This window comes from Pezoporus flaviventris, unplaced genomic scaffold (assembly GCF_033815535.1).
Source record: "Pezoporus flaviventris isolate CSIRO_AGI_PZ_B2104156 unplaced genomic scaffold, CSIRO_AGI_Pfla_v1 ptg000081l, whole genome shotgun sequence".
Classification (NCBI taxonomy): Eukaryota; Metazoa; Chordata; class Aves; order Psittaciformes; family Psittacidae; genus Pezoporus; species Pezoporus flaviventris.
In genome coordinates this window covers 633,704-658,117 of record NW_026892629.1, presented here as the reverse complement: position 1 = coordinate 658,117, position 24,414 = coordinate 633,704, and the positions used below count along the sequence as shown (strand labels likewise).

The 24,414-nt window shown below is 39.4% G+C and overlaps 1 protein-coding gene across 5 annotated transcripts in view; it reads left to right on the top strand.

Annotated features, from left to right (window-relative positions):
• PDE7B (phosphodiesterase 7B) overlaps nucleotides 1–24,414 on the top strand; it is a 174,774-nt gene that overhangs the window by 128,292 nt on the left and 22,068 nt on the right. For all 5 annotated transcript variants that reach the window (XM_061474940.1, XM_061474942.1, XM_061474939.1 and 2 more), the window contains one exon: nucleotides 10,981–11,064. In XM_061474940.1, the coding sequence (XP_061330924.1) occupies nucleotides 10,981–11,064 (84 nt within the window). The remainder of the gene's footprint in view (nucleotides 1–10,980; nucleotides 11,065–24,414) is intronic.

Genomic DNA, 24,414 nt, shown 5'->3' with positions numbered 1-24,414 from the left:
CTGCTCCTGCTGCTGCTGCTCAGCATCCTGGTTAGGGCTCAGCCATCTCAGCTGAGGGGAAGCGTAAAACCAGGTTCTGGAGAAATGCCAGTCTTTGCCAATGACAAGCAGCTGATTGTGTTTATCAACTGCTTTGTAATTGCAGGAATACATAGCTAATTATTTTTCACGGAGCCAGCTCATGCTTACTTGTCTTAAGAATGTGCCATGAATGAAGAAGGTGAACTGCTATTTCATTGTACTTCAGACAGTAAATATTTAAAGAAACTGAGCCATGACAGTGAACTGGGCACAGAGAGGAGGCTAGAGTTTTAGTAACATGAGGGTGATCCAGAACTTTCTCTTATGCCACCTTTTTCTAAAGTTTGAAATTTTAAATGCATAGTACACAGCAAAGATGGTCCAGATCACTGATCTGTTTAAGTGCAAGAGGTAGTATATTTGCGAAAATCAAGCCAGATTAGGGATCTGGATTTGATGGTTTATCTTTTCTTTTTTTTTTTTTTTCTAAGACCCAATGTATTGTTTGAAAAATATAGTGTAAAAAAACAGGAAGAGAAAAATATTTTCCAAGTGGCAGACCAGTCAAGCTCAGCTTCCACTTTATGCACCTTTATTCCTGTGTCTAGCGTCAAAATGAAAAATGTTCTATCCAAATATTTATATTATGTATATACCCTATTTTTATTTTTGTCTAAACAGAAAAACATTCTTAGAAGAAAAAGCAGTTTTTATCAAAATAGTATTTTCTATTGAAAAACTGAAAATGCATAAATGAAATAGTCATACAATATATGAATGAAATTTCTTCACTTTCTAAATGAAAAATGAAGTATACACGATCAGACATGGGCTAGTTCAGGAAATACTTATCTTCAATAAGCAAATAGTACTAAGGTTACCCGTGCTTATTTTGGACAAAGTTCTCTTGCCTTATTGTTCAAAAATTCACTGATTTATGGAAGTATGTGAAAGTTCCTTAGAGAAACTAAACTAAATTTAAAACCAATAAGAAGGTTTCTAGCTATTTGCCAACAACACTGCTTTTGAATACAATAAGGAATTTATTGCACTATGCGATGTACAAGCAAAAGTCAAATCATTTATCTCAAACATCTCTGCCTTCAGTCTCATACGTAGATAAAGCTCTTCACCAGAGCAAAGCTTCAGCTGGCGAGTAAAGTATTCTCCTGACAGATACTACAGACACTTTCTTGTGCCTGCCGAGGCAAAACTCAGCACTTCCTTCGCCTCCTTCCCCCTTTCATTGCTTACTCCTAGCCATGAAGACCCCTGGGGCAGCCCCACTGGGAGGAGTAAGTGGCCAGCATCGCAGGGTTTGCTGCTACAAATCCACTCAGTACTCCAGTCTCGGGAGAAGGCAGTGAGTAGAAGGGAAGCTGAATTACTAGTGAGCTAAAGTAAAATGGAGGAAGAAGAAGGGTCACACCAGAGTTAGGAATGTATACATATATATATATATATATATATATATGGTGGGGAGGGGAGTTGGAAAAGAGCAGGTGAAGAGTGTGCAGAAAGTGATGAGGAAGGATTGTTCAGTGATTAATGCACACAAGATTAAGACTCATTTACTTTATCATGCCTCACTTAGCTCTAAAATTGACTCTGTACTGATGTATGTTAAAAGGGTTTTGCGAGCACCCTATGATCTCTAGACAAGTGCTAGATACTGAGAGACAGACTGAATCAGCAGAGAATGAATCTCCTCGTGTGAGGTGAATGACAGCCACACAATTCTAGCGCAAAATGAGAAGGGAGCAAATACCAACAGTTTTGCACTTTTCCCCCTCAGCTCCTCCACTGGCAGAACTGCCATTCTGTAAAAACTATTGACAGACTTCAGGGTTTGGCTGATGTTAAGCATTTCAGGAGTGGGCGATGTGTTGCTATAATGGGAGTTGCTATACTGCTGCTTACAATTTTGAACACATATCTTTTGTAGTTCCTTTGCAAAGGGAAGGTGTAGAAATCTCATGAGCAAAGCAATGGCAATGGAAATTTTCTTAAATGTCCTGTTAAGAGTTGAAAGCAAATTTTGGTTTGAATGCATGAGTAAGACCCTCTGCATTCATTTTCTTTGAATGTTGTCTAACTTAAACTGTTGCTGGTTTGAAAAGAAGAGGTAGTTAATGTTTGCATTGTGGTGATGTAGAAACCATGACCAGGACTGCAGGTAAAAATGCTGTTTAACTGCTGAGGCCCTGCATTAGAGAACTCTCTGTCTACATAGAGCAAACAAAACACAGAAGTGGAAAACCAAGGCATGGAAAGGAAACATTTTTTTTTCCATAAGAAACCAGGAAATGAGCTCAGGGCTTATGATTGCCATCCTGTATTTTAAATCCAAGAATGCCGTCTCTTTCTCTCCAGAAATAAAAAATGTTAAACTCAAATTATTGAACATTTCCCCAAACCAAGCTCCTGTTATTCTATGTCACTTTGGAATTGTCAGCATTTTTCTATTAATATTTATGGCATTAGAGCAGTTGTTATTTTACAAAAATTAAGTACTTATAATACATCAAATTAGAATCAGTGGCTATATTAGTTACTCGTGGATTGTATTATCAACCACTTTCTGCTTGTCTACGTAAGACTGCCTTAGCAGAAAATGAGAATGATACCTTGTAGCTCAGGTAACTCATCAGTGCAACCTATAAAATGCATATGCTTGCAAACAATTGTTCTTGAGGAAATAGAAGAATAAAAAAGTAAAAGTTAAATAAAAATATTACTTAACAAATATTATAGGAAGGTGAGAAATGAGAATGTAGACAGTAAAGCAGACTTGGTTGAATAAGTTCTTGGCAAGTACCTCAACTTCCTGCAGAAGAAGAATCTATTCTTCAACTGCAAAACCCTCACCAGTGAATTCAAGTCCAGTTGTGTTCTCACAGTACAAGTATTTAAAGCTTTGATAATGCATGTCAGAAATCCATGTAATAGAATAAGATGTAGATATTTGAGAGAATTCAGCTTGAAGAAACTTCCAGATGCAAACAGGTCTCTGAAAGAGTAGCTGTATCTAGAATTAGAGTTAAGAAGTTGCAGTTTATGGTTCGGATAACTTACGGTCTTGATGTAATTGTGAGAGATGAAAATCCGTATCTTCTATGCTCTGGCAATGGGAGTATGTTGGCCTAACATACTATGCGTAGAGATCTGAACTCTATACCTCTTTTTGGTATTTGTCTTGGACAAATCACAGATTTGTTGTACTTTTACACAAAATGAAATTCATTTTATTAAATCTACTTTGGAAACCTTTGTATATGGAATTGGAAGCATACAAGTCTTAGAAATTTGTTATTAAATATGTGTTTATTTTAAGAGTTTGGAGTCTAGCAGAAGACAAGAATCCAAAAAGTACTATTTAAATAACTAATAATACGGGGTTTATTTATGCTGTAATTTGTTTGGGAGAGGGATGGGAGTAGCATGACAGTAAGATATTATCTTCAAAGTTGCCATGGTAATGCAGCCTATTACCTGTTGCTAAGAACATGCTGTAGCTGTTATTACTTTTATTACAGCTCTTAACATTTCAGGATCCTTTAGTTTTTAAAGTGTTGTTTCAGATTCAATTTCATACATATGAAAACCACTAAGTTTTGCCACTTTCCAGCAGGCCTGTAGAACAATAGCAATGATAGCAATGCAAGAACCTTATTCTGCTAACATAGCTCCCATCCTCTAATGCAGAGTAATTTACAAGCTATCTAACCAGTTAGGAAGACAAAAATTATCAAGTGCCCTATATATATTCATATCTGCTTTCCCTGCAAAGTCAGTGATCAGATTTGGAGATGGAAAAGCATAAAGCCCAAACAATAATGCAGTATAAAAACTTCAAAATACAGACAGGTGGTTCTTAGGACTAGCACTAGAAATGGTAATACCTAGTTTACCAAGAGGATCCTGTCCACTGCAAGTCTGCAAGTCTGATCCAGCAAAGTGCCCTGGGACCTCTTTTACTACCTGGAGCCCTGCTGGGCAGCAGCAGTAAGATAAGCCTCAAGTCAGCCAAAGTGCTGCCTTTCATGATCATAGCAGCAGTGGGACGCTCAAGACAGCAGCCTTTCAATATCTGAAGGAGGCCTACAAGGATACTGAACTCTTCATCAGGGACTGTAGTGTACAAGGGGTAATGGGTTTAAACTTAAACAGGTGAAGTTCAGGTTAGGTATAAGGAAGAAGTTCTTTACTGTGAGAGTGGTGAGGCACTGGAACAAGTTGCCCAAAGAAGTGATTTGATGTGGTCTCAGCTGTCTCAATGCGATCCTCGCTGTCGAGGTCTCGGATTTTTCCCCTGGGTAGGCTGTGCTCATAATGATGGCAGCTAACTTAGGAACAGAAGTGTCTTAGACTCCATCTGCAGTCAAAGTCAAAAACATGCAACTCTGAAAGACAATTCAGTCCCTTTAAGAGTTAGTCACTGGGTAGAGGCACACCACTCCTCTCCACTGACTTACACATATAAGTACATGAAACACATGTGACCTTAAGGCATTATCAAACTCAGAAACAACTGAAAGCATTTTCAGTGCAATATAATGCATTGACATTTTGGAAAGCTACCTTCTTTGGCACATGCAGGATGATATATTCGAATCGACTCTCACCATTTTTTCAGCCCGAGGTAGTTACTTAGTTTTGAAGTTTCTGCATTTACTCATTCAAGAATAAACAAGTCTGCAAAGAGGCAGTGCATGTAGTGCCTCAGTATCTGAATTTGTGATGACTGCTGTTACCTGTTTGTCTGTTGCAGTTTTCTCATCCTCCTGGATTTCAGTTGTCTGCAAAGCACTTCTTCCAAAGTCTGCATGTTGAAATAGCTTTGCCTCAAGATATTTCAGTTGAGAATCTTTGCACCAGAGTTACTGATGTGATCTGCTATGGTTTAAGGATGGATTTCAAGAGGGTCTGTAAATTATTCACTTAACTTTACTCTAGGTGATCATTTGCCAGAATGGACCAGCTGTTAAAGGCATGCCTGTGGATCCTAGGGTCTTCCTCTGTATGTCCAGATAGGCTATGCATCAGTGCGAAAGCAAACTTACCAAGAGACTTTTAGGATTGAGTGTTTCATCAACAGATTTTCAGCTCTTCTTTCTTGCATTTTACTGATTGGCAGAAGCAGTGGTGATAATACTGTCTGAGAGATTAATATGCAGCAGTTATACAGATTTAGGTTGGTAAAGGAGAGCAGGAATTAAATTACAGTTGGTGGGTACAGTCAGGCAGTGCTGCAAGCTTTTGTTGAGCATAAGAACCACCATTCACTCCAAAATACAGTTTTGTAAGAAAACAAAGGATGACTGAAATGTTTCATCTGCAATGGCTTCTGTTCTGGAGATGGAATTTTCAGAGCTGAAGTTCAAGTAATTGCTTGGTAAAAAAAAAAAAAAAAATTCATTCATGGGGTAGGAACTCTGCAGGGGAAATTAAATGATTTTCTGTGTAAAATTCCCCTCAAAAACAAATTATGGTTTGTACACCGTCATTTTATCCCCTTTTTGTAAAAAGAGAGTACCAGCAGTTACCTTCCTTTGCAGAGCATTGTGGAATGAAACTGCAAAACACATTGGATGAAATCAGTACTTAATAGCTCCTTAGGACTGTTCTCAGAAATAACAGAACTGTGCATCATATGTCACAGAAAACCTCATTTGATAATATTTACATGCTTAAAAATTTAGTGCTTACAAATAGACGAAGTGAGGTGGCTGCCTCATTTTCTCCTGCTGGGAAGGAGAGTCATCCTGTCTTTGTAACCTCTAACATCAGTCTTACCACATCTGTTCAGAGGAAGTGTTCACGGAAGATCTTATGCACATGAGGAAATCTGCATAAAATGCTTTCTTGCAGACAAGAATTTAGAGTAACTTTTATAACACTAATACAACATAATGAAAATAATCCAAACAAGCACAAATCACCATGAACAACCATTTTAAAAATAATTCCAGTAATTGTGCTACTTGGTTTTAACCTAACTTTTCATCTGAGTTTGGTAACTTTTACACAGCAACACTTCCCTCTTTTTGAAAGCTTTCCGCCAAAACCAGAATGATGCTTAAAGCATCAGCAACTCATTTTCCTTCATCTCAGAAATCCCAAGCCTTTCCATAACTGAAATAGTGAAGGAGCCAGGGACCACTGCAGTATGTGTCCTAAAACAGCTTATTTGGATGAAAATTGTGAAGCTTGAGCAGAATAAACACTTGTAGCCTCTTGAGAATTTGCTGTGGTATTACTGGCTTATCACATGGAGCTGTGTACTAAATAAAATCAGTAATTTGGTGGCTGGTCCTAACTTCTGCTGCATGAAGCTGCTCTGTTGTTTTGTCACAGCTATGGCCCTGTTTTCTCTTCTAATTTGTTGTGCTTGCTCATTGAAATTGAATCCCACAAGTTTTGGAGAAGTTGTTTTCCTCGGTGCAGATGGCTCTTTCCTCCAGACGTGGCAGGCAGCTAAGAGCTGCCTTTTTTTTTTAACCCTTCTGCCCATCTTGAAATCATGCTGAGGCTATGGCCACAGTGGTACCATGGGTCTTGCCCTGTATCTGATTTTCCTGTGTATAGGTTGTCGTGCATGTCAGTCACAGCATGTGCCCCACAGGCTCCTGTTACCTAATGTAGGTTGCTTTGGTTTGTTGGGTCTAGGGTTTTTGTCTGTTTTAACAAGGACAAAGTAAAAATCAAGAGCTTTAGTGGCCCCTGGGATGTCTCCCTGCTGGAAGCTCTCATGGCAAGTAGTCTCTGGCAGGGGTGCAGCCCTTCGTGCTTGTTCCTGCAAAATGTTCAAGCCTCACATCTTCAGCCCAGAGAAGCAAAGGAGAACCTACCCTTGCCATTTCCCTTCACCCTGCTTGTTTCACTTGGGAACACAATGAGCTGTCAAAATTTCCTGCCCCGTTTCCACAGAATCCTTCCTTTCACTCCAAAAAGGATTATTTATCTAAAACTGCTAATTGCCTAAATTGTCAGAACAATTGTTCAGCTTAATTTTAAGGTGGAGAGCGAGGAGATGTAAAGGCCTGGTGGACTGATCAAGGTTGCCCTGAAAGTCCTCTGTCAAACCAAAACAGAAAGTCTGGTGTGTTGCTGTGAACAGCCCTTGCCTTTGGAAATTAAAAGTCATGCGATACAGTGTACATCTGGTGTGATCCCTATATTTAGTATCTTCGCTGAGTGTACTTAGAGGTAATTAAAAGTAATAGGGAAGAATATAAATGTTATCCAAGTAAAAGCCAAGAAAGCATGGAGGGCAGGTGTGGTTGATTTAGTCCACCACTACTTCCTAACTAATCTTTTTCTAATGATGTAGAAAGAGACTAGGTGGCACCTGGCGAAGGATTTTGAAATAACAGATTCATGAGGTAGAGCTACTTGATAACATCTTTGACTCAGCAGAAACTTGCCTTCCCTGAGGGTAAAATTAATAATCCTTGAATATAAGGATTTTACAGGCTTTTACCTAGGCAGTAGGGATGCAGATTTATTGTGCATATAGTTTCTCATAGTGATAGAGACAGACGAGTATGTTATTGTCTGTAAAAAATGTGAAATAACACAAATAGCCAGTCAGAATCATCAGTAATTTTACATGACATCAAGTCCTTGGTTTGCTGGTTTAGTAAAACTGAGTCACATTTTCTTAGTTTGAAGAACATATAGCTGGTAGCAAGTTTAGCAATTGTCATGCATAGTCCTTAACTATTTTAGTCCATTTTTCTGTATGTATAAAGCCCATGCCATCAGCTGCTTCAACTGCTTTTATCTCCTCCTTTGGGATCATATTTTTCTCATCACCTAAATGGTTCTTTTCCCATTCTGCTCCTTATCAATGGTGGGCATTACTCCAGGTTGATTTTCCTTTTATGAAATGGCTCTCTAGTGCCTCTTCCTAGAGGTCCTTCTCTTCATTTTTTTTCCAGGAGGAATTCAGCTTCCTCAGAGGCAGTATTTCAGCTGAACTTACACCAAGTGCTTTGACTAATGGCATCAATACCTCCCTTACTTTCCCTCTGGAATTACTTTACCTGAATAATGTACATGCCTGTCCGAGTTGGCTAGTCTTTAGTTCTGTAGGAGACATCAGCAGCACCACGAGAGGAAGCTAGACTACCAGTAAAATGAAAGTGGAAGCTGCCCATAGCCACACATAGCTGCACTAGCCATAGAGCAGTTGAGGCACAGAAGGGGACAGCTGCAGTGAACTTTGTAGCTGCATATACCTGGTATCTCCAGCTTTGTCTCACTTGTGCTCTCCTAATTCTGTGTCAAGATCATCAATAAAAATTTTAAGACCATTCCCGATATCAGTCTTCTAAAGATCACGCAGTAGCTGTTACCAAGCAAGGTTTCCTTTCAATGTACCACATTATCTTCTTACAGTCTTTTCCCACTTCAGTTTTTGTGCTTATCTCTTGCCTTATATGTTTAATAAAGCCCTTATGATTGAAATGCACTACACTGTTGATTTTTTTGCTGTTGTCTAATCGTTAGCTACTTTATTCGAGGTAAGTATCAAGTTTTATCTTGCATCGTCTACTTTTGGTAAGCTCATACTGTGTTTTCCTCTGTGTTGCAGTTGTCTACCTATCTTTAGCGTTCTCTTCCTCAAAATTTGGGATCATGCTATTAAGATCAGAGTTGGGCATTACCTTTATATGTAACTTTGTATGATTTTGTTCTTCTGTAGTACTATGGTACTTTTCTTGATCTGATAGATACATTATTTCATGTCCAGGAAGAAAATCAATCTTTCCCGGTTTACAGTATCTTACATCTTTGGGGGAGGGGTGGGGTGGGGGTGTGTCAGATTTTTGGAAGTTTGAATTTCTCTCTTTTTTTGTGAAGGATCTGTTGATTTAGTCACGAGTGACATGTTGATCAGCGGGATTACTTGCAAGGGATTACTTGCAGTTTCATGTTAATTCATTGGTGCATGCAGAAAAACAAAAGCCTTGATCAAAGCATGCTCTTGAATTTACACCCATTCTTAATTTGCTGGTGCTTGTATTAGTGACAGGCTCAAGCCTGTCTGATTTTTTGGAGTTTATATAACACGTACCATATGCTTGCCATTCTTACTCTTTCTGCACGAGTCAGCCAATCTGATGGTCTACCTGTGGCAGAGAGCAATGCTTTTAAGTCCAGGTGCTGCCTTTTGAGCTCTGACTCATGGGTGCTGATGAATCTTGCTTTGGTGTTTTACAAACTCTCCAGCTATTTGCTCCACCCTTCTGCCCTTCAGCAGAAGGAGTGCAGGGGAGTAGATGTATATACCACCATTGCCACAAGTTGCACATGATTTTAAGCTGCTGATGAAGGTAGACCCATGCTATTACCATACCTTTGAACTGCAACAGCTGAAGAGCAGGCAGAGGTTTGCACCTCCTGCCCCTGCTATCAGGAGGGGTAAGTGGGGTTAACAACAGCTTGAGTTCTTTCGGGCTGGTTCCTTGGAGCGAGCAGTTACCAAGTGGGAGCAGAGTAGAGTGAACACGTGTTCAAAGTAACAAAGCGAAAGTCAGGATGAGAGAAAACAGATTGATATTTATAATCAAAAGTGACAGTGTTTGAAATATTCTTAATTGGAGAGCATGCTTCTGTGTCTTTTGTACCTCTAAGGACCCCTAGAGGGCACGGAAGTTTTTCTCCACCTCGAATATTTAACTTAATAGTTCTACTTGGCTTTCTTCCCTTAAACATAATTGTAAGCACATTTTAAGTGAATGTTAGATAGAAAAAAACAACAGCATCTAACTAGGTCCTTCTTTTGCACTGCAAGATGTTTTCTTGTTTTTAAACACAAGCAGCAAGAGTTAGCACTAGAAGCCAAATTCTTAAATTATCTTTGTTTAGATTAGTCAGATGCTATATTCATATCCCAGAGGAAGCACAACTGAAGCTAACTAATAATTCATAATTTTATTGCAATTTTTGAGAGTCCTACAGCATAAGCTGTCTGAGGAAGTGCAGTGGGTATGCTTTCTACACTATGGCCCATGTTTCTGTAGAGGAGGTACTGGTATTGTGAAGAACTAGAGTACTCTAATCTGAACCTATAAAACCTTATTTTAGAAATTTTAATATTTATTTTTGTTATTAGCCTGTAAAGAAACTATTACATTATAGTACAAGATATTTAAGGTTATGGAAACGTAAAAATTACATCTGCTTCCTACTACTTCCTATCTACTTGGAGAGAGGTTTTTTAACTCTTACTATCCTGAGTAGCATTTTCTTCTGAAACAAGTTTTGCCTATTTCATCAATATTACATGTTAATTCGAGAAATAATCAATGTGAATTACACAGTGATAGTATTATGTTGTTCTTTTATCATATTTAAATATAAATCCTAAAGCACTGGAGTAATGCTTATCTGAGAACATCAGGTTTCACTTACATAAAGAAGCTTCAGTGTTTGAGATGGCTGATGTTTTCCAGTGTGCTCAAAGAGCAGAAAGTAAAACAAATACAGTCAAACAAGCACAAACAAAATGCCACCTTAAAAAAATACTCGTATTTTCTTTTTGATTTTTTTCATCAACTCATGATTTTGAGACCAGCCCCACACCTTTGGAAGTCAGTTGTGCAGTGAGCCTTTTGTGAGTAATGCCATGACAGTCAGAACCCAACTGGTCTTGTCTGGGCAAAAAAAAAACAGACCTCTGTGCTACTCCTGCATGTCTACTTACTGGGCAAGAAGCTGGAAATAAGATAAAAGTGGGGAGGGGTGTTGTGCTTTTGTTCTGATAAGAGGACCAGCTATACTGCTTTACCCAATTACCCAGGGATGTCATGGGAGATGATTTTTTGCACCCTAGTTTTCCCACTGGAGGAGCATAATGTCATCACTTTGAATAGAAAATAGATCTAGATCTAAACAGCAAAGAAAGGCAGCTGCTCCTTCTAATGTCTCTGGGGATTTTGTGTTTTGCAGGAGATGCACGGGTGAGAGGTCAGACAGGGGTTCTCTCCGAGCGCCGTGGCTCCTACCCGTTTATAGACTTCCGTCTTCTTAACAGTAAGTGTAACCCTTCCTTCAGCTCTGTATTAAAAATAAAGTAAAATAAATCTATTGAAAGTATAGGAACCAAAGTATCTCGTCTCATACATATCTGTAGTTCAGCTGTCTTCACATAGTCAGCATTAATAATTCTATTATTCCCACTCAGTGTTTGTGAAAGGTTCTGATTGTACAAATAACTGTCCATAATGCTGAGTCTGTCAAGTAAATACAGTGGTGCCATGGGGTTTGCTGGGGGAACAGGGGGTGCTTCAGAATTAAAAAGATAAATCTCTGCGTCCCTTAGCCTCTAAGCCAACAGTTGGAACAGATTTATGTGAGTCTGTTATCCGGTCATATAGAATTGGCACAGAAGGGGAGCATGTGACAGCACTGACCAGTGGTTTACAATAACATTAATTTTTCCAACAATTAGAACCCAATCCAAAGCCCCATGGAGTCTTCTCATTGACGTCAATGGATTTTGGGTCAGGCCAGCAGTGAACATCTGTTAAAAATAATCTTAACCTCATTTTGATTGAAGTTATTTTGCCACTGTTGTAAATAAAGGAGGGCAAATATAAAAAGGAAAAAAAAACATCGGGATCCTGTTGTGTGGGGTTGTTTTCACCTGATAGGTTTTTTATACTGATGCAGAGCCATTAGCCAGTGTGTAAACAATAAAATAAAAGAAAAACCAGAGAACACTTAGACTTGGGCCCTGTTGCATTCAGTGTGGATGCTGTGTTGACTGCAGTGTTCAGACACAGGGAGCTGTCAATGTGTCCTTGTGTACTTCACAAACTACTCCCTGTAACATTTGAAACAAAATTTATTCACTGTCTTCATCAAAACAGACTGAAGGTCCAACAGTTTGTTTAGCAATTACACTTTCAAGCTTCTAGTGATTATGCTTTGCATTAAGAAGCAATTGTCAAGGCAAAGTTTTGTATCTCCCGTTTGTGACTGCTTGTAACTTGCCTGAGCACCTGAGGAAGAGGAAAGGAGGTAGTTGCCAGGGAGGGAGGAAGAAGCCCAGCTGCAAAGGGCTGGGAGTCAGGAGAAAAAAGGTGCTAATACGGAGGGGAGGTCTTGGGATCTGACAAAGGGAATAACATACTGGTTTGAGCAGAGCTCTAATTTAGTCCTGGCTTGCAATGAAAAATTTGAAAAAAAACCCCCACCTGGTGTAGGCTAGTTGGAAATATTACTGTTGATGCCCTTATAAAGACTAAGAGAAAATAAATCACTTCTTTTCAGTCGTGAAGTAGATGTGAATATATATTCACATTTAAGTGTGACTAATAATTACTCTTTTATCTTGAATACATACATGATACTTACAATCTCATCGTATGTTCTTCCCTCTTCCTGGTTAAAGAAACCAAAAACTTCTCAGATCTTTTTTCCGGCAATAGGGCTTTCAGTTTTTACCCCTCTAGATGAATCCTGCTGGCTTCTGGGAAGTGCTGGTGCTGTCTGTGGGCTGTCTAGGGAGAGATCCATGGGAAGGAACATACTGTGAATGCTCAGACTTTGATCATACAAGGAGCAGGGCACTCCTCATAACCCATCTCCTGTAACTGCTGAACTTAAAAGCGATGCCTCCCACAGCATGTGTGTCTGATCCCATGGATGTGAGGCACCCTGGAGACCTCTGGCATTCTTCCTTTTTACTGCTTTTCTATAATCTGAAGGAAGTCCCTATGGCTGATCGTGATCTCTTGATCTCTGCGTAAGGAGAAGCAGTGATTTCGATTTTGGATTTCCCATTGTTTTTACGGTTTTGTGTATTTACTGCTTTCTGTCTAGGGAGTGGTATAGGCTTCATTTTTTTTAGTGCAAACTGAAGTGATATTTCTAGGCATTTAACTGCTAATTTTGTAGATGGCAAGTGCACTGGGCCTGGCTCACTCGGTGACCTACAGGTTAATGAAGATGCTGTGTGTCAGAACACACAGATACGTATTTTTCCAATAAGTAAACAGAGGTATATGAACAAATAATATAAAAGTCTGTCAAATTCTTTTCTGTTGTACATACCATATAAGCAACAAAAAAACATAGTGCTGCACATCCTATTAAAAAGAAACATATATAAATGTCACTACTGCACACTTTTTTGGACAGTGCATAGCTAACGCTTGCAGTAATATTTTGGCACCATGCTGTATTTGTTTGGAGCAATAGCTGACAGGCAGCAACTGCATACTGAAAGCTGTTACAGTAAGGGACGGATGAGGCAGAGAATATTTTATGGTAAATATCACAATATCACAGTATCACAGTATGTTAGAAGACCAGGTTGGATGAGGCCTTGGGTGATATGATTTAGCGTTAGGTGTCCCTGCCCATGGCAGGGGGGATGGAACTAGATGATCTTAAGGTCCTTTCCAACCCTAACTATTACACAGTATCACAGTATCACAGTATGTTAGAGATTGGAAGGGACCTCGAAAGATCATCTAGTCCAATCCCCCTGCCGGAGCAGGAACACCTAGATAATGTTACACAGGAATGCGTCCAGGCGGGTTTTGAATGTCTCCAGGGAAGGAGACTCCACAACCTCCCTGGGCAGCCTGTTCCAGTGTTCCGTCACCCTCACTGAGAAGAAGTTTCTTCTCAAGTTTAAGTGGAACCTCTTGTGTTCCAGTTTGTACCCATTACCCCTTGTCCTATCATTGTTTGCCACTGAGTAGAGCCTGGCTCCGTCCTCGTGACACTCCCCCTTTATATATTTATAGACACTTATAAGGTCACCCCTCAGTCTCCTCTTCTCCAAACTATAGAGACCCAGCTCCCTCAGTCTTTCCTCATAAGGGAGATGCTCCACTCCCTTAATCATCTTCGTTGCCCTGCACTGGACTCTCTCCAGCAGGTCCCTGTCCTTCTTGAACTGAGGGGCCCAGAACTGGACACAATATTCCAGATGCGGTCTCACCAGAGCAGAGTAGAGGGGAAGGAGGACCTCTCTCGACCTACTAACCACCGCCCTTCTAATACACCCCAGGATGCCATTGGCCTTCTTGGCCACAAGGGCACAGTGTTGGCTCATGGTCATCCTGTCGTCCACTAGGACCCCCAGGTCCCTCTCCCCTACACTGCTCTCTAACAGGTCATTCCCCAACCTGTACTGGAACCTGGGGTTGTTCCTGCCCAGATGCAGGACTCTACACTTTCCCTTGTTATATTTCATCAAGTTATTCCCTGCCCGACTCTCCAGCCTGTCCAGGTCTCGTTGGATGGCAGCACAGCCTTCTGGCGTGTCAGCCACTCCTCCCAGCTTAGTGTCATCAGCAAACTTGCTGATAGTACACTCAATTCCCTCATCTAAATATCCTCAGAAGTTATAAAGAAATGCAGCATAAAAATTACTCCACTTCTCACTAATTCACAAAAACTGAGTTTAAATAGTGATTGTTCCTTATTCCAAATAACCGTACACCCTTGTTTTAAAGTAAGGGAAAACACCGAAACTCATTCTTTTAACAGAGTTGAATTTCATTTTGAAAATTGGCATTTAGAAAACATAAGGACATTGCTATTTAATGTCAGACTAAAGGTTACTTCAGTGTAGCCTTTTTAACTTAGTTACAGACTGGTGGATTTCAGTCAAACTGGTGAATTCTTACCTACTCTGGCTATTAAGGGTTAACACTGAGTAGACCATATCTTTTGTTTTTTCTGGAGTCCTGCAATAAAGTCACTATGTAACTTAAGACACCCTTAAGTCTTTTTGGATAGGAAAACTTCCTGCACTCTGAAAATGGGATCTTCTGTAGCTCTAATCAAAGCCAACTGGATTAATATTGGCTTCTTGCTGTTTGAGCTAACGTCTGTGATGCCATCTACACATTCCTCTGGTGCCTCTCTGCAATATGTAGGAAGTTAGTGAGTGTTATTTCACCTTGTCAGTGCCAATCTGTCAGGGCAGTGAGGATTTTGCAGGATCCTGCCTGGAGGAGATGCAAGGCTTTAGCATATTCCTCTTTTCTCTGCCTAGTTGTAAACTTTCCTTGAGGCATAGTTGCAGTGGTGGGTTTTGGGACTCTAAAGATGACTCTGGAATACAAAATTGAGTACAAAATACCCCTGTGTCACCAAGAACTCCTCGGTTCTGCATTACAAGGAATATATTTACCTTAGCCTCTTGAGTCAGTCCCTGCAACCTGTGGAGACCTGCATGATCTACCAGATACTTGTTTGTGTTGATAGTTTTGAGCCAGAAGCTTGAGGGAAAGCTATGCAGCAGCTTCTCTCCCCAGGGAAGCTTCAGCAGCCAATGTTTGTTAGCCAGCCTGGTCTGAAGACCTTGAAGGAGGCAAGCCAACCACCTCTTTTTCCATCTGTCATAGTAAGACAGGGGACCACCTGCCCCTGATGGCCACAGATATACCCCAGGAAAATAAAAACAAAAAGCTGGACATGGCAGACTTGAGGCTCCATGTTCACTAGGGTGCTTATAGAGAAATATTCAGACTTTAGAAACTCCTAAAGTAGAAGATACAAGTTTTGCAGAGCCCTGTGTGTTTATAGGAAAATGGGGAGCAGGCTTTCTCTTCATGCAGATAACACATTCCTCAAACAGTAGAAGAAAAGAAGGCTTAGTGTTCAGAACCTACTTTCCACAAGGAGTAATGGGATGTAATAGACAAGCGTTAGGTGCCATCAAGTTGGTGAGTACAATCTCTAAACAATGCAAGAGTGATTCCAAACCAAACATTACAAATTTTAGGAAAGTTTGACTCTGAACTCAGTAGCTTGTAACTGTACCCAAAGCAGGTTGAAATTAATGGTGGCAGTTTGTTGGCACTTCTGCATTTCTGTGAATTAAATGAGACTTTTTGTGTTCGCAGGACTGAAAAGGACTTACACTGAATATTTGCAGGGTAATAATTAAGCATTTGAGACACTTCTGCAGTGAAAATTAACTTGATCCAATTTTCCTTTTAGCAAAGCATAGTCTGGGTTTGAGAAATAAAGGACCGTAGGCAGCAGTAATTTAGTTCTCTGATTGACAGAGTTGCTCAGTGAGTCATTGAACCAGATCCCACCAGTGACTAATACGCATTTATTAAAATAGTATCTCATGAGTTCTGCTGGTTACTGTTATAGTATGTTTCTTCATTGCATCAACCAAAAGTTTGAGGGAATTCCTTGTGATAAATCTAGAACTGTAGGTGAGCATACAGCTGTAACCAAGAAGACCTCACCCTGCTCCAGTTATGTTAGATACTTTGTTGTATTGCCAGGTGAAATTAAATAGGGTAACAAAGTAACATAATTCATATCTGAGATGAGTAATTTTTTATTTACAAATTTACTTGTCGAGCTTTAATTCAGAAGACAAGGAGATTCTTAAGACTTCAATAGTGTTTCTCCAGTTCCCATCTTGTTTACATTAAGCTTCTCTCTGGATTGAATTTTTGCATGCAAATTACAAAATTATTGGCCTCTAATTGACTGTATTTAATTTTTTCTTCTGTGGCATAATATAATTAAAATCTTTTTACTTGCATTTTTAACTTTCCAGAAAAATCCCTCAGTAGGGGCACCTTGATTTTGTCACAGTATTAGTCATATGATTGCTTTCATTATCTTGTACCCGCTTGTTTTCAGTAAGCCATCCACATTAAACCAATATCTGATAGAATTCACTTCTCTGTATATTGATGCAGGAGGGATAACAAGGAAAGGGAAAGGATGTGGTATGTGACCTGAAAAATGGAGTCTTTCTACCGAAATGGAGTTTCCCAGGGAGATTTATGTTTCCTTACACCTTCCACAACAGGAACATACAGTGGGATCTGAAAATATCTAAAAGGTCAAAACATATCTGTAAACACTCAAAAGGCAATCTGCATATTACATAGGAACCTATTGTTATGGAGGCCGAAACTGAGTCCAAACCAACAGCACCTGCTTCAAGCTAAGATTAGCAAAATAAGTTAGTATAGATGATATACATTTAGTACCAGATAGTGATAAACAATGATATTACATACCATTCCGTCTCTGTCCTTGATTTGCTGTCTGATTGAGTCAAGCAAAATAGTCTGGTTTTCAGTTTGCTTGCAAATAAAGTGGTGCTTACCAGGCATATGATGAATTAGGTGCTGCAGAAATGAAAAGTGCTGTCAGGGTTAGTAAGGGAAGATATGAACTCATGAAAAAGTCTCCATCTCAAAGAACCAAAGTCTATGGACATTTGCATCTGTGGTTTCTGCCTGTCTACAGAAGGGTCCATTTGCAAAATTTACATTCATTTTTGGTTTTGGATTTTGAACACTCCAGGGCTTTCAGGTAGGGCCCATCTCCAGGGAAAATAAAACCTAACCACAGCCACCAACCCCAAACTGAACCATCAAGTAACCTGAACCTAAATGAGTGAGGTTAAAAAGAGTTTGGTTAACTGTCTTGTTTTGTTGCCTTTGGCTAGAAAAAGAAGTGGGAGTGAGAGATGCCTTTTTAGATATTTCTGACCCAGGTTAAATTAGGACACTAAGAGTCTTGTGAGGAAGTTTCAAGGGCTGATTGGATTACTTGGATCCCAAGACAGCCTGTGGAGATGAGTCCAAAGTTCCAGATGGTTATTAAATTAGGAAGGGAGAGATCTTACAAGGTCTGCATCATTTCTACATAATACCTCCCTTAGTTCCTCAAGGATAAGCATGTCCAAAACATACTCATCAACATCCTGAAGACACATGGGTGTCTTAATCTGGTTAACTTGTGTCTGCTTTGAATGGGAAGAACATTTCCAGAACTGCAGTCAGCATATGGGCCTTGCTTTCAATTACCTATTCAAGGAAGAGGAATGGGGATTCTTTTAATACTGTTTCAGCACAAAGATTGTTCTGTTTTCTAGTAACACTATATTCAGAAATTCTTCCTGTGACTGGAAGTCTGGTTCCCTGTTTTCATCAAGTGACAGAATTTTTTTTTATTGTTTGGTGTGTTGTTTGCATTGTTAAGTGATTTTAAGAGTCGTTAACTGCAAAATTTAATAACCAGGTAGATTGAAAAGTATATTCTATTTCATGTTCATTGCCATTCATGTTCCTTGCTTAACTTTTACACTACATTTGTAGAAAATGAAAGCCAGAATGTAAAACTGATTGATGCATGTGCCCTCATATGCTAAGAAAATGCTAAGAAAATGCAGTAGTTTGGGTTATCAGTGCTTCAGGAGATCTCATGAGAGCAAACAAAAAACTAGATGTGATCACAGACAAAGTCTTAGTGTGTGAAGACTACACACTGTAATAACTGACCTGATTATACAGGTTTGTGACTTATTTTAATACAGATTCAGTTCAACTGAGAATGCCCCTTTAAAAGTTTCCAAATGATGCATGACCCATTCTGCCACCCCACCTTCTTGTCCCTGATTAGAAAAGGGAAAGGGTGTACTGGAGATAACACTGAGGATACTTTCCAAATGACCAGAGGAAAAGAAAGAACAAGAAGAAAGGATCATTAAGATGATAAATGAAAGTTTGGTTTGCTGTTATTACAGGTTATGCTGCTTTTTCTCAAGGGGAGTGAAGGAGGGGGGGATGTACCGTTTCCTGTTGGAGAAACTATAATCAGCTATAGAACATTTGCAGTTTTAGGAAAAAACAGTCCTGGCTGTGCTACCATATGAAGATTGAAGTGGCAAAGTGAAGGTTCATATTGAAATTATAATGACTTTGTGGCAAAATAGAATACAACATGCCATTTCCTAAGAACTTGTAGGTGGCTTAATAAAAGAGACCAAGATGTTTGTTTGCATAAAGATGATTGATGACCCCAGTAAAGGCTGCATATCATGAAGAAAAACACATCTAAATTAATCTGAAGTTTTGATTTAATCTATTCTTCTTCCTGTTATTAATATTCTGTTACCTAACTGGTCATTGAAACCCTAGTTTCTCCCTAGTCCATGTAATGGGATAATTCAGTATATAAGTGGGATAATCTGCATGACCCTTAAGTTCTGTAGTCTCTTTCAAACAGTATCAAAAGGAATATATATTGGGACTGTGGGGGGAAACTACAGAACTGGTATTCTTCAATATGCTAACAATTGCGCAGGAACTTTATGGTTTGGAAACTGAGCTGTTACAAGCACCATCACCTCAAGTGATGTTCAGAGAAAAGGAAACCCCACAGCAAGGTGACCTGGAAAGCTGGTGTCCCAGAATCTCTCACATTTCATTAACTATATTAGCCAAAGAAGCATATGAGCACCTCTTCTGTAAACAGAGCTCTGCACTGATTTTTGTGCACTTGTGCAGGTGGTTGAAGAATGGACTCTTGACTTGAAGTGGAAAATTTTAAAGATCTTTTGTTTTACTCCTGATTTTCTGCTTTTCTCTGATGTGTTCAGAGCGCCCCTCTTTCTCACAGCCTTGTCTTAATTGAAAAAATATGTTTACCCATTTAAAGAGAAATAATACAGTTGCAACCCATATGAGCAATAGAGCTAACAGAAAGCAATTGATCTCCAACACTGGATTTTATCAGAAGTCAAGGAACAAATCATGTTTAGACATTAAAAAACAAAAACCAAAATGTTTGTAACACAGACTTTTTTGATTCCCATATAGTTTGAGGAAGTCTCATGAGGATTTCTACATCTATAAGATTTCAGTACATCACTCATTTATCTGTAGATATGATACAGTGCAAGGTGTTCATCTCTTCTCTTCTTCATTGCAGTGACCAGTTGTCCTGGGTTCAGCAGTAACAGTCATGTTTCTCCTTCTTGGTAGCTGGTGCAGTGCTGTGTTTTGACTTTCGGCCTGGGAACAGAACTGATAGCGATGTTTTGGTTTGGCCAAGGACTTTTGAGCCTCATGCTCTGCCAGGGAGGAGGGGAAGCCGGGAGGAGGCAGAGACAGGACACCTGACCCAAGCTAGCCAAAGAGGTATTCCATACCACAGCACGTCATGCCCAGGATGTAACTGGGAGTTAGCCGGAAGGGCTAGGGGACTGCAGGGTTGGAGGAGGTATGGGTCGGTGCTTGGTCGGGCCTGGGGGGTGAGTTATCGGTTGGCTGGTGGTGAGATGTTGTATTCTCTTCCCTTGTTATTTCCTTTATCATTATTATCACTGGTGGTAGCAGTAGTGATTTGTGTTATACCTTAGTTACTAAACTGTTCTTATCTCATCCCGTGGGAGTTGCATTCTTTTGATTCTCCTCTCTGTCCCTCCGGGAGCAGGGGGAGGGCAAGAAGTGGGGGGAAGTGAGTGAACGAATTGCCTGACTGGGTTTAAACCACGACACCAGTGTATATCATATGATAAAAGTAACACAATCTTACTATTTTTTCATCAAACTTGTATGCCAGTTTCTCACAGCAGCCACAGATGATTAAGAAGTACAATTGGGATATTCATCTTCTCTATCCTTCTACACTAGTGTTGTGGTTTAACTAGACTGAAAGCTTTCAAGTGACTGTACTTTTACATAGATTTCTGGTGCTTTGTGCTTTTTCTCAGGCCCTGCTTCAAAACCGCAATGTTGCCTTTCCAAAAGGTTTTTCCACTGCAAGGTACAAGGTGACAGGAAAACCTAGACAGTGCAGAGAGAAGAGGTTATCTGTTCTTCTGGTTTACCAGCTCCTTCTCCAAAATTCAAATTCGAAATACTAAGTTTGGAATTAATTTTCAGATCACCTGTGCTAGTTCAGTCATCCCTACTCAAGGTGTTGTCTTTTGGATAACATGACAAATCCATATTGTAAAAAGATATTAAGAAGGCACAGCAGTTTTATTCTACCATCAGTGCTATGCACTCTTCTTCATAAGAAAAGGTTAGCAACCAAGTCACGCAATGAGTATGCCAAACAGGACTTCAGTAAAGGTTATCTAAATGCCTGGCATGATTTGACGCACAAAAATTGGACAAACACCAGTTATTCCTCGTAAGCCACATACATACCTCTTGGGCTTTCAAATAAAAGCATTCTAATCAGTTGTCAAGGCAGGAACCAGTGCAGGAAATTACCTCTGTAATGTATAGGACTTGAGACAAATTGTTTCCCACAGTCCTTGCTGTCTGCAAAATGTCTGGACAGTAGATTGCAAGACTGATCCTCTCACCTTGTCTTCCAGATATTCCAGCACTTTTCTACCAATCCTGCCTGACTCTTCAGGCATACAGTTGTAGAGCGGCAGCTGAGTACAGAATGTTTCGGCATCCTTGGAACAGGGAAAAGAGTGTTGTGAACCATATGAGTCAAAGGCAGGTGCTCGAGGACCTGATTTCTTCTTCATCCTTTTGGAAAGAAGAGGAAAAAACATTTTCTGCTTCTGAATTGGTTGGCTTTTGAAAATTAATAAACCTGATGTTATCCACTCAGCTGCTGGTTGACCTGTTTTTATTGTACTCTGATGTGCAGTAAAATGAAAAAAGGTGATACTGTGGAGGAAAACTCAAAGCCTTATTTGAATGTATAACCAAGTTTGTTTACTTTGAAATAACAATAACAATGTAATGAATGTCTGCTGCAGTGTTAAGTACATCCTTGTCAAAATTTGATTTATGTGATTGTTTCTGGATGTTAACTCAACCATTGTTAACATAACCTCCGTCATTTTTATATTCATACTGCCTGTGGGCATGCACTAGTGCAGCACTGCAAAAGAAATATGAAAGAAAACGGGTAGCAGTTCCTAGTGCAGGAAACCTATTTCCCTGAAATAACAGATTTTGGGGTATAGTGTGCCATAGACCGTGTTAAGGTGAGCAGATCTGTGTAACTGGAGGAACTTTGTTAGGAGAGAGAAAGCAACCATTGATTCCTATAGCTTATTAACCTCTTGAGGGCCACGTGCTGTATCCAGACATCATCCATGGCCTGATAGTATGTATACCTCTATCAAATCACCTAAAGAAAAATGCAACCGCTTTTGCTGCCTGCTAAAACAGAAGATACGCTGTGAGCTCAGGCTGCCTTGTGTGTCTAGAGGTAGAAATTAAGCTTTGTGAGGAATGCTTACACAGATGCTTCTGTAAATGTGTATTTAATTCATACAATATGTGTATGTATTTCATACAATAAATGTGTTCAGTATACAAAGAAGGGTCTCTCCAACCACTGTGCTAGGCAGTAACTCTGCAGGATATGAGAATGGGCATCTTTGAAAAGATAAAGATCATGCTTTTTTTAGGTAAACAAAAAATTCAGAAGTTGCCATGATGATTAAAGATAAACACAGTTCTCAAGGGAAGTTTTATGGCTGTAAGCAAAAGACATTTTTGTTTGTCTTTCATGTTCATTTCAAAATTGAACATAATTACTAAGTCTTCCCATTTGAGCCTTGCAGCTTGTGTTCTTTAACTAGATAATACAGCATAAGTTTTAGTACCCATAATTCCATAGCACAAGTTCAAGTGATATCTGCAATGATATTTTTATTCATTTACTTGTAATACAATTTAACCTAGTCAGAAGTAGCTATCAATAACTCTTTATGTTTCAAAGTCACTGTATGACTTACATAAGGTGTTGTCACTGAAGTTTTGTATTTATAATTGAAATTGAGATTTACAGTTGTCAGTAAGGAAGTGGTGTGTTCAGTGTATTACTGTAAGTCATTCACGTAAACCCTGAATTTCATCTTAAAAATGCATCTTGAGTTCGTGTCAGCTGGTGGATCGCATGTTAGGAATGGCTCTTGGCTGCTGGGAGATTCAGGTGTGACTGCTGAGCTGAGGACAGAATTTTAGCCTGCGTTTTCAGCTTCTTCACTTTTTGTTCGTCTTTTTAACCATCCTTTTTCTCTCAACTTCATATGGCTGTATTTTTGTGTTTAACACTGATTTTGGGAGGCAAAAGAGAAAATGCTGATGAGATTATAATAGTCTGGGATGTGTTGTGCTTAGCAGGGGCACTTTTATGCAAGACACCATCATAATAAGGTTCATTATTGTGGATGTCATAATAATCTGTTATGAGTCATAGCAATCATCTGACAAGTCCTGTGATTCATAGACAAATCAATTATTACTGAAATGACCCAAAGGATTCAATATTAATATGATATCCTTTAAATCAACATCCAGAGTTTTCATGCGGATAGTCTGCTCGGCAGGATTTGGGCTGTTCTGTCAGGAGCCCAATATTGAAAATATGTCTCCTACCATTCTTTATCAGTATAATGAACTTCTTCCCTTATGAATGAAAATACAGAACACAAAATACAGAAAAAAAGATTATTGTGAAAAGTCTTTTTGCATTATATGTTGTAATACAGTGCTCAACTGAAGCAGCAAGTAATGTTTCAGAGACACTGTCTGCCGATGATTAGGGTTGAGACCCATGACAACCTTATGGAGGACTGTGACAAAGAAGTGGCAACAAGTTTGATGGTTCAATTCAGAAAATAAGTTTCAAAATAAGCAAGCGTTTATTTCAACCTGATGTGTTTGTCGTTTGGTAAGCATTTGTGCTACTGAAATAGTCTGGTAATCAAAAGGATAAAATGACCACTTCTTCATAATCCAACACACAGCTGCTTGCTGGGACTCGGGCCAAACCTTCACCTTCAGATCACCCCACAGCAATGCTTACATGTGAGTTTTAAAGAGAGTTTAGGGGAATGTAGCTCTCTGTCTTTAGCTGAAAAAAAACCCAAATATTAACTTAGATAAAAATCAGTTGGAGCAGCTGTTCATTTTTAACGTACAAAAGGGAATTTTTCCATACTTTAAACTTGTTACCTGAAAGTAGTGATGGTTTGGAGGCAAAGATGGAATTAGGAAAATTGGAAAGTTGAGAAACAGCTGACACAAGTTTAAAAAGTTAATTCGTTTTAAGACTGTTTTGTTACCTAGGAATTAAGCTGAATGCTAGCAATCTCTTAGCAGCACTATATAAATGCAAAGAAATGTGAAAACAAGCCTACCAGTTCCTCCACATGACGCTGTCACTGGGTAACTGTTAGCACCTATGTTAGTTACTCCTTCAATGGGCCATGAAATTGTTCCAGCTTTTAAAATGTGTGAGAGAATTAAGGCAGGTGCTGGCACATCATAAATGAAACTCCAACCTTCAGGCTGGTACAGTAGTGACATTGTTACTGTTCGCATTCTTGAAAACACATGGCTTGTCAAGCTGCAGTAAAATTATTTTGTGCTTTTACATTATTAAAACTCAGTGGCGTCTTTGGGCTGCCCACAAAAGGTGTGAGACTTACAGGCGTAAGAAAATACATTAATTATTGATACTTGCTATGTATTTTTTTTGGTGGTGGTGTTGTTACTGAGTTTGTGTTGCTCAGTAGCTGTTAGATTACCTAAGGAAGAGATTTGCTACAGAAGGTGCTCCCATCTGCTGTTGGAGAACTCAAATACTGATCCAAAAAAACCCTTA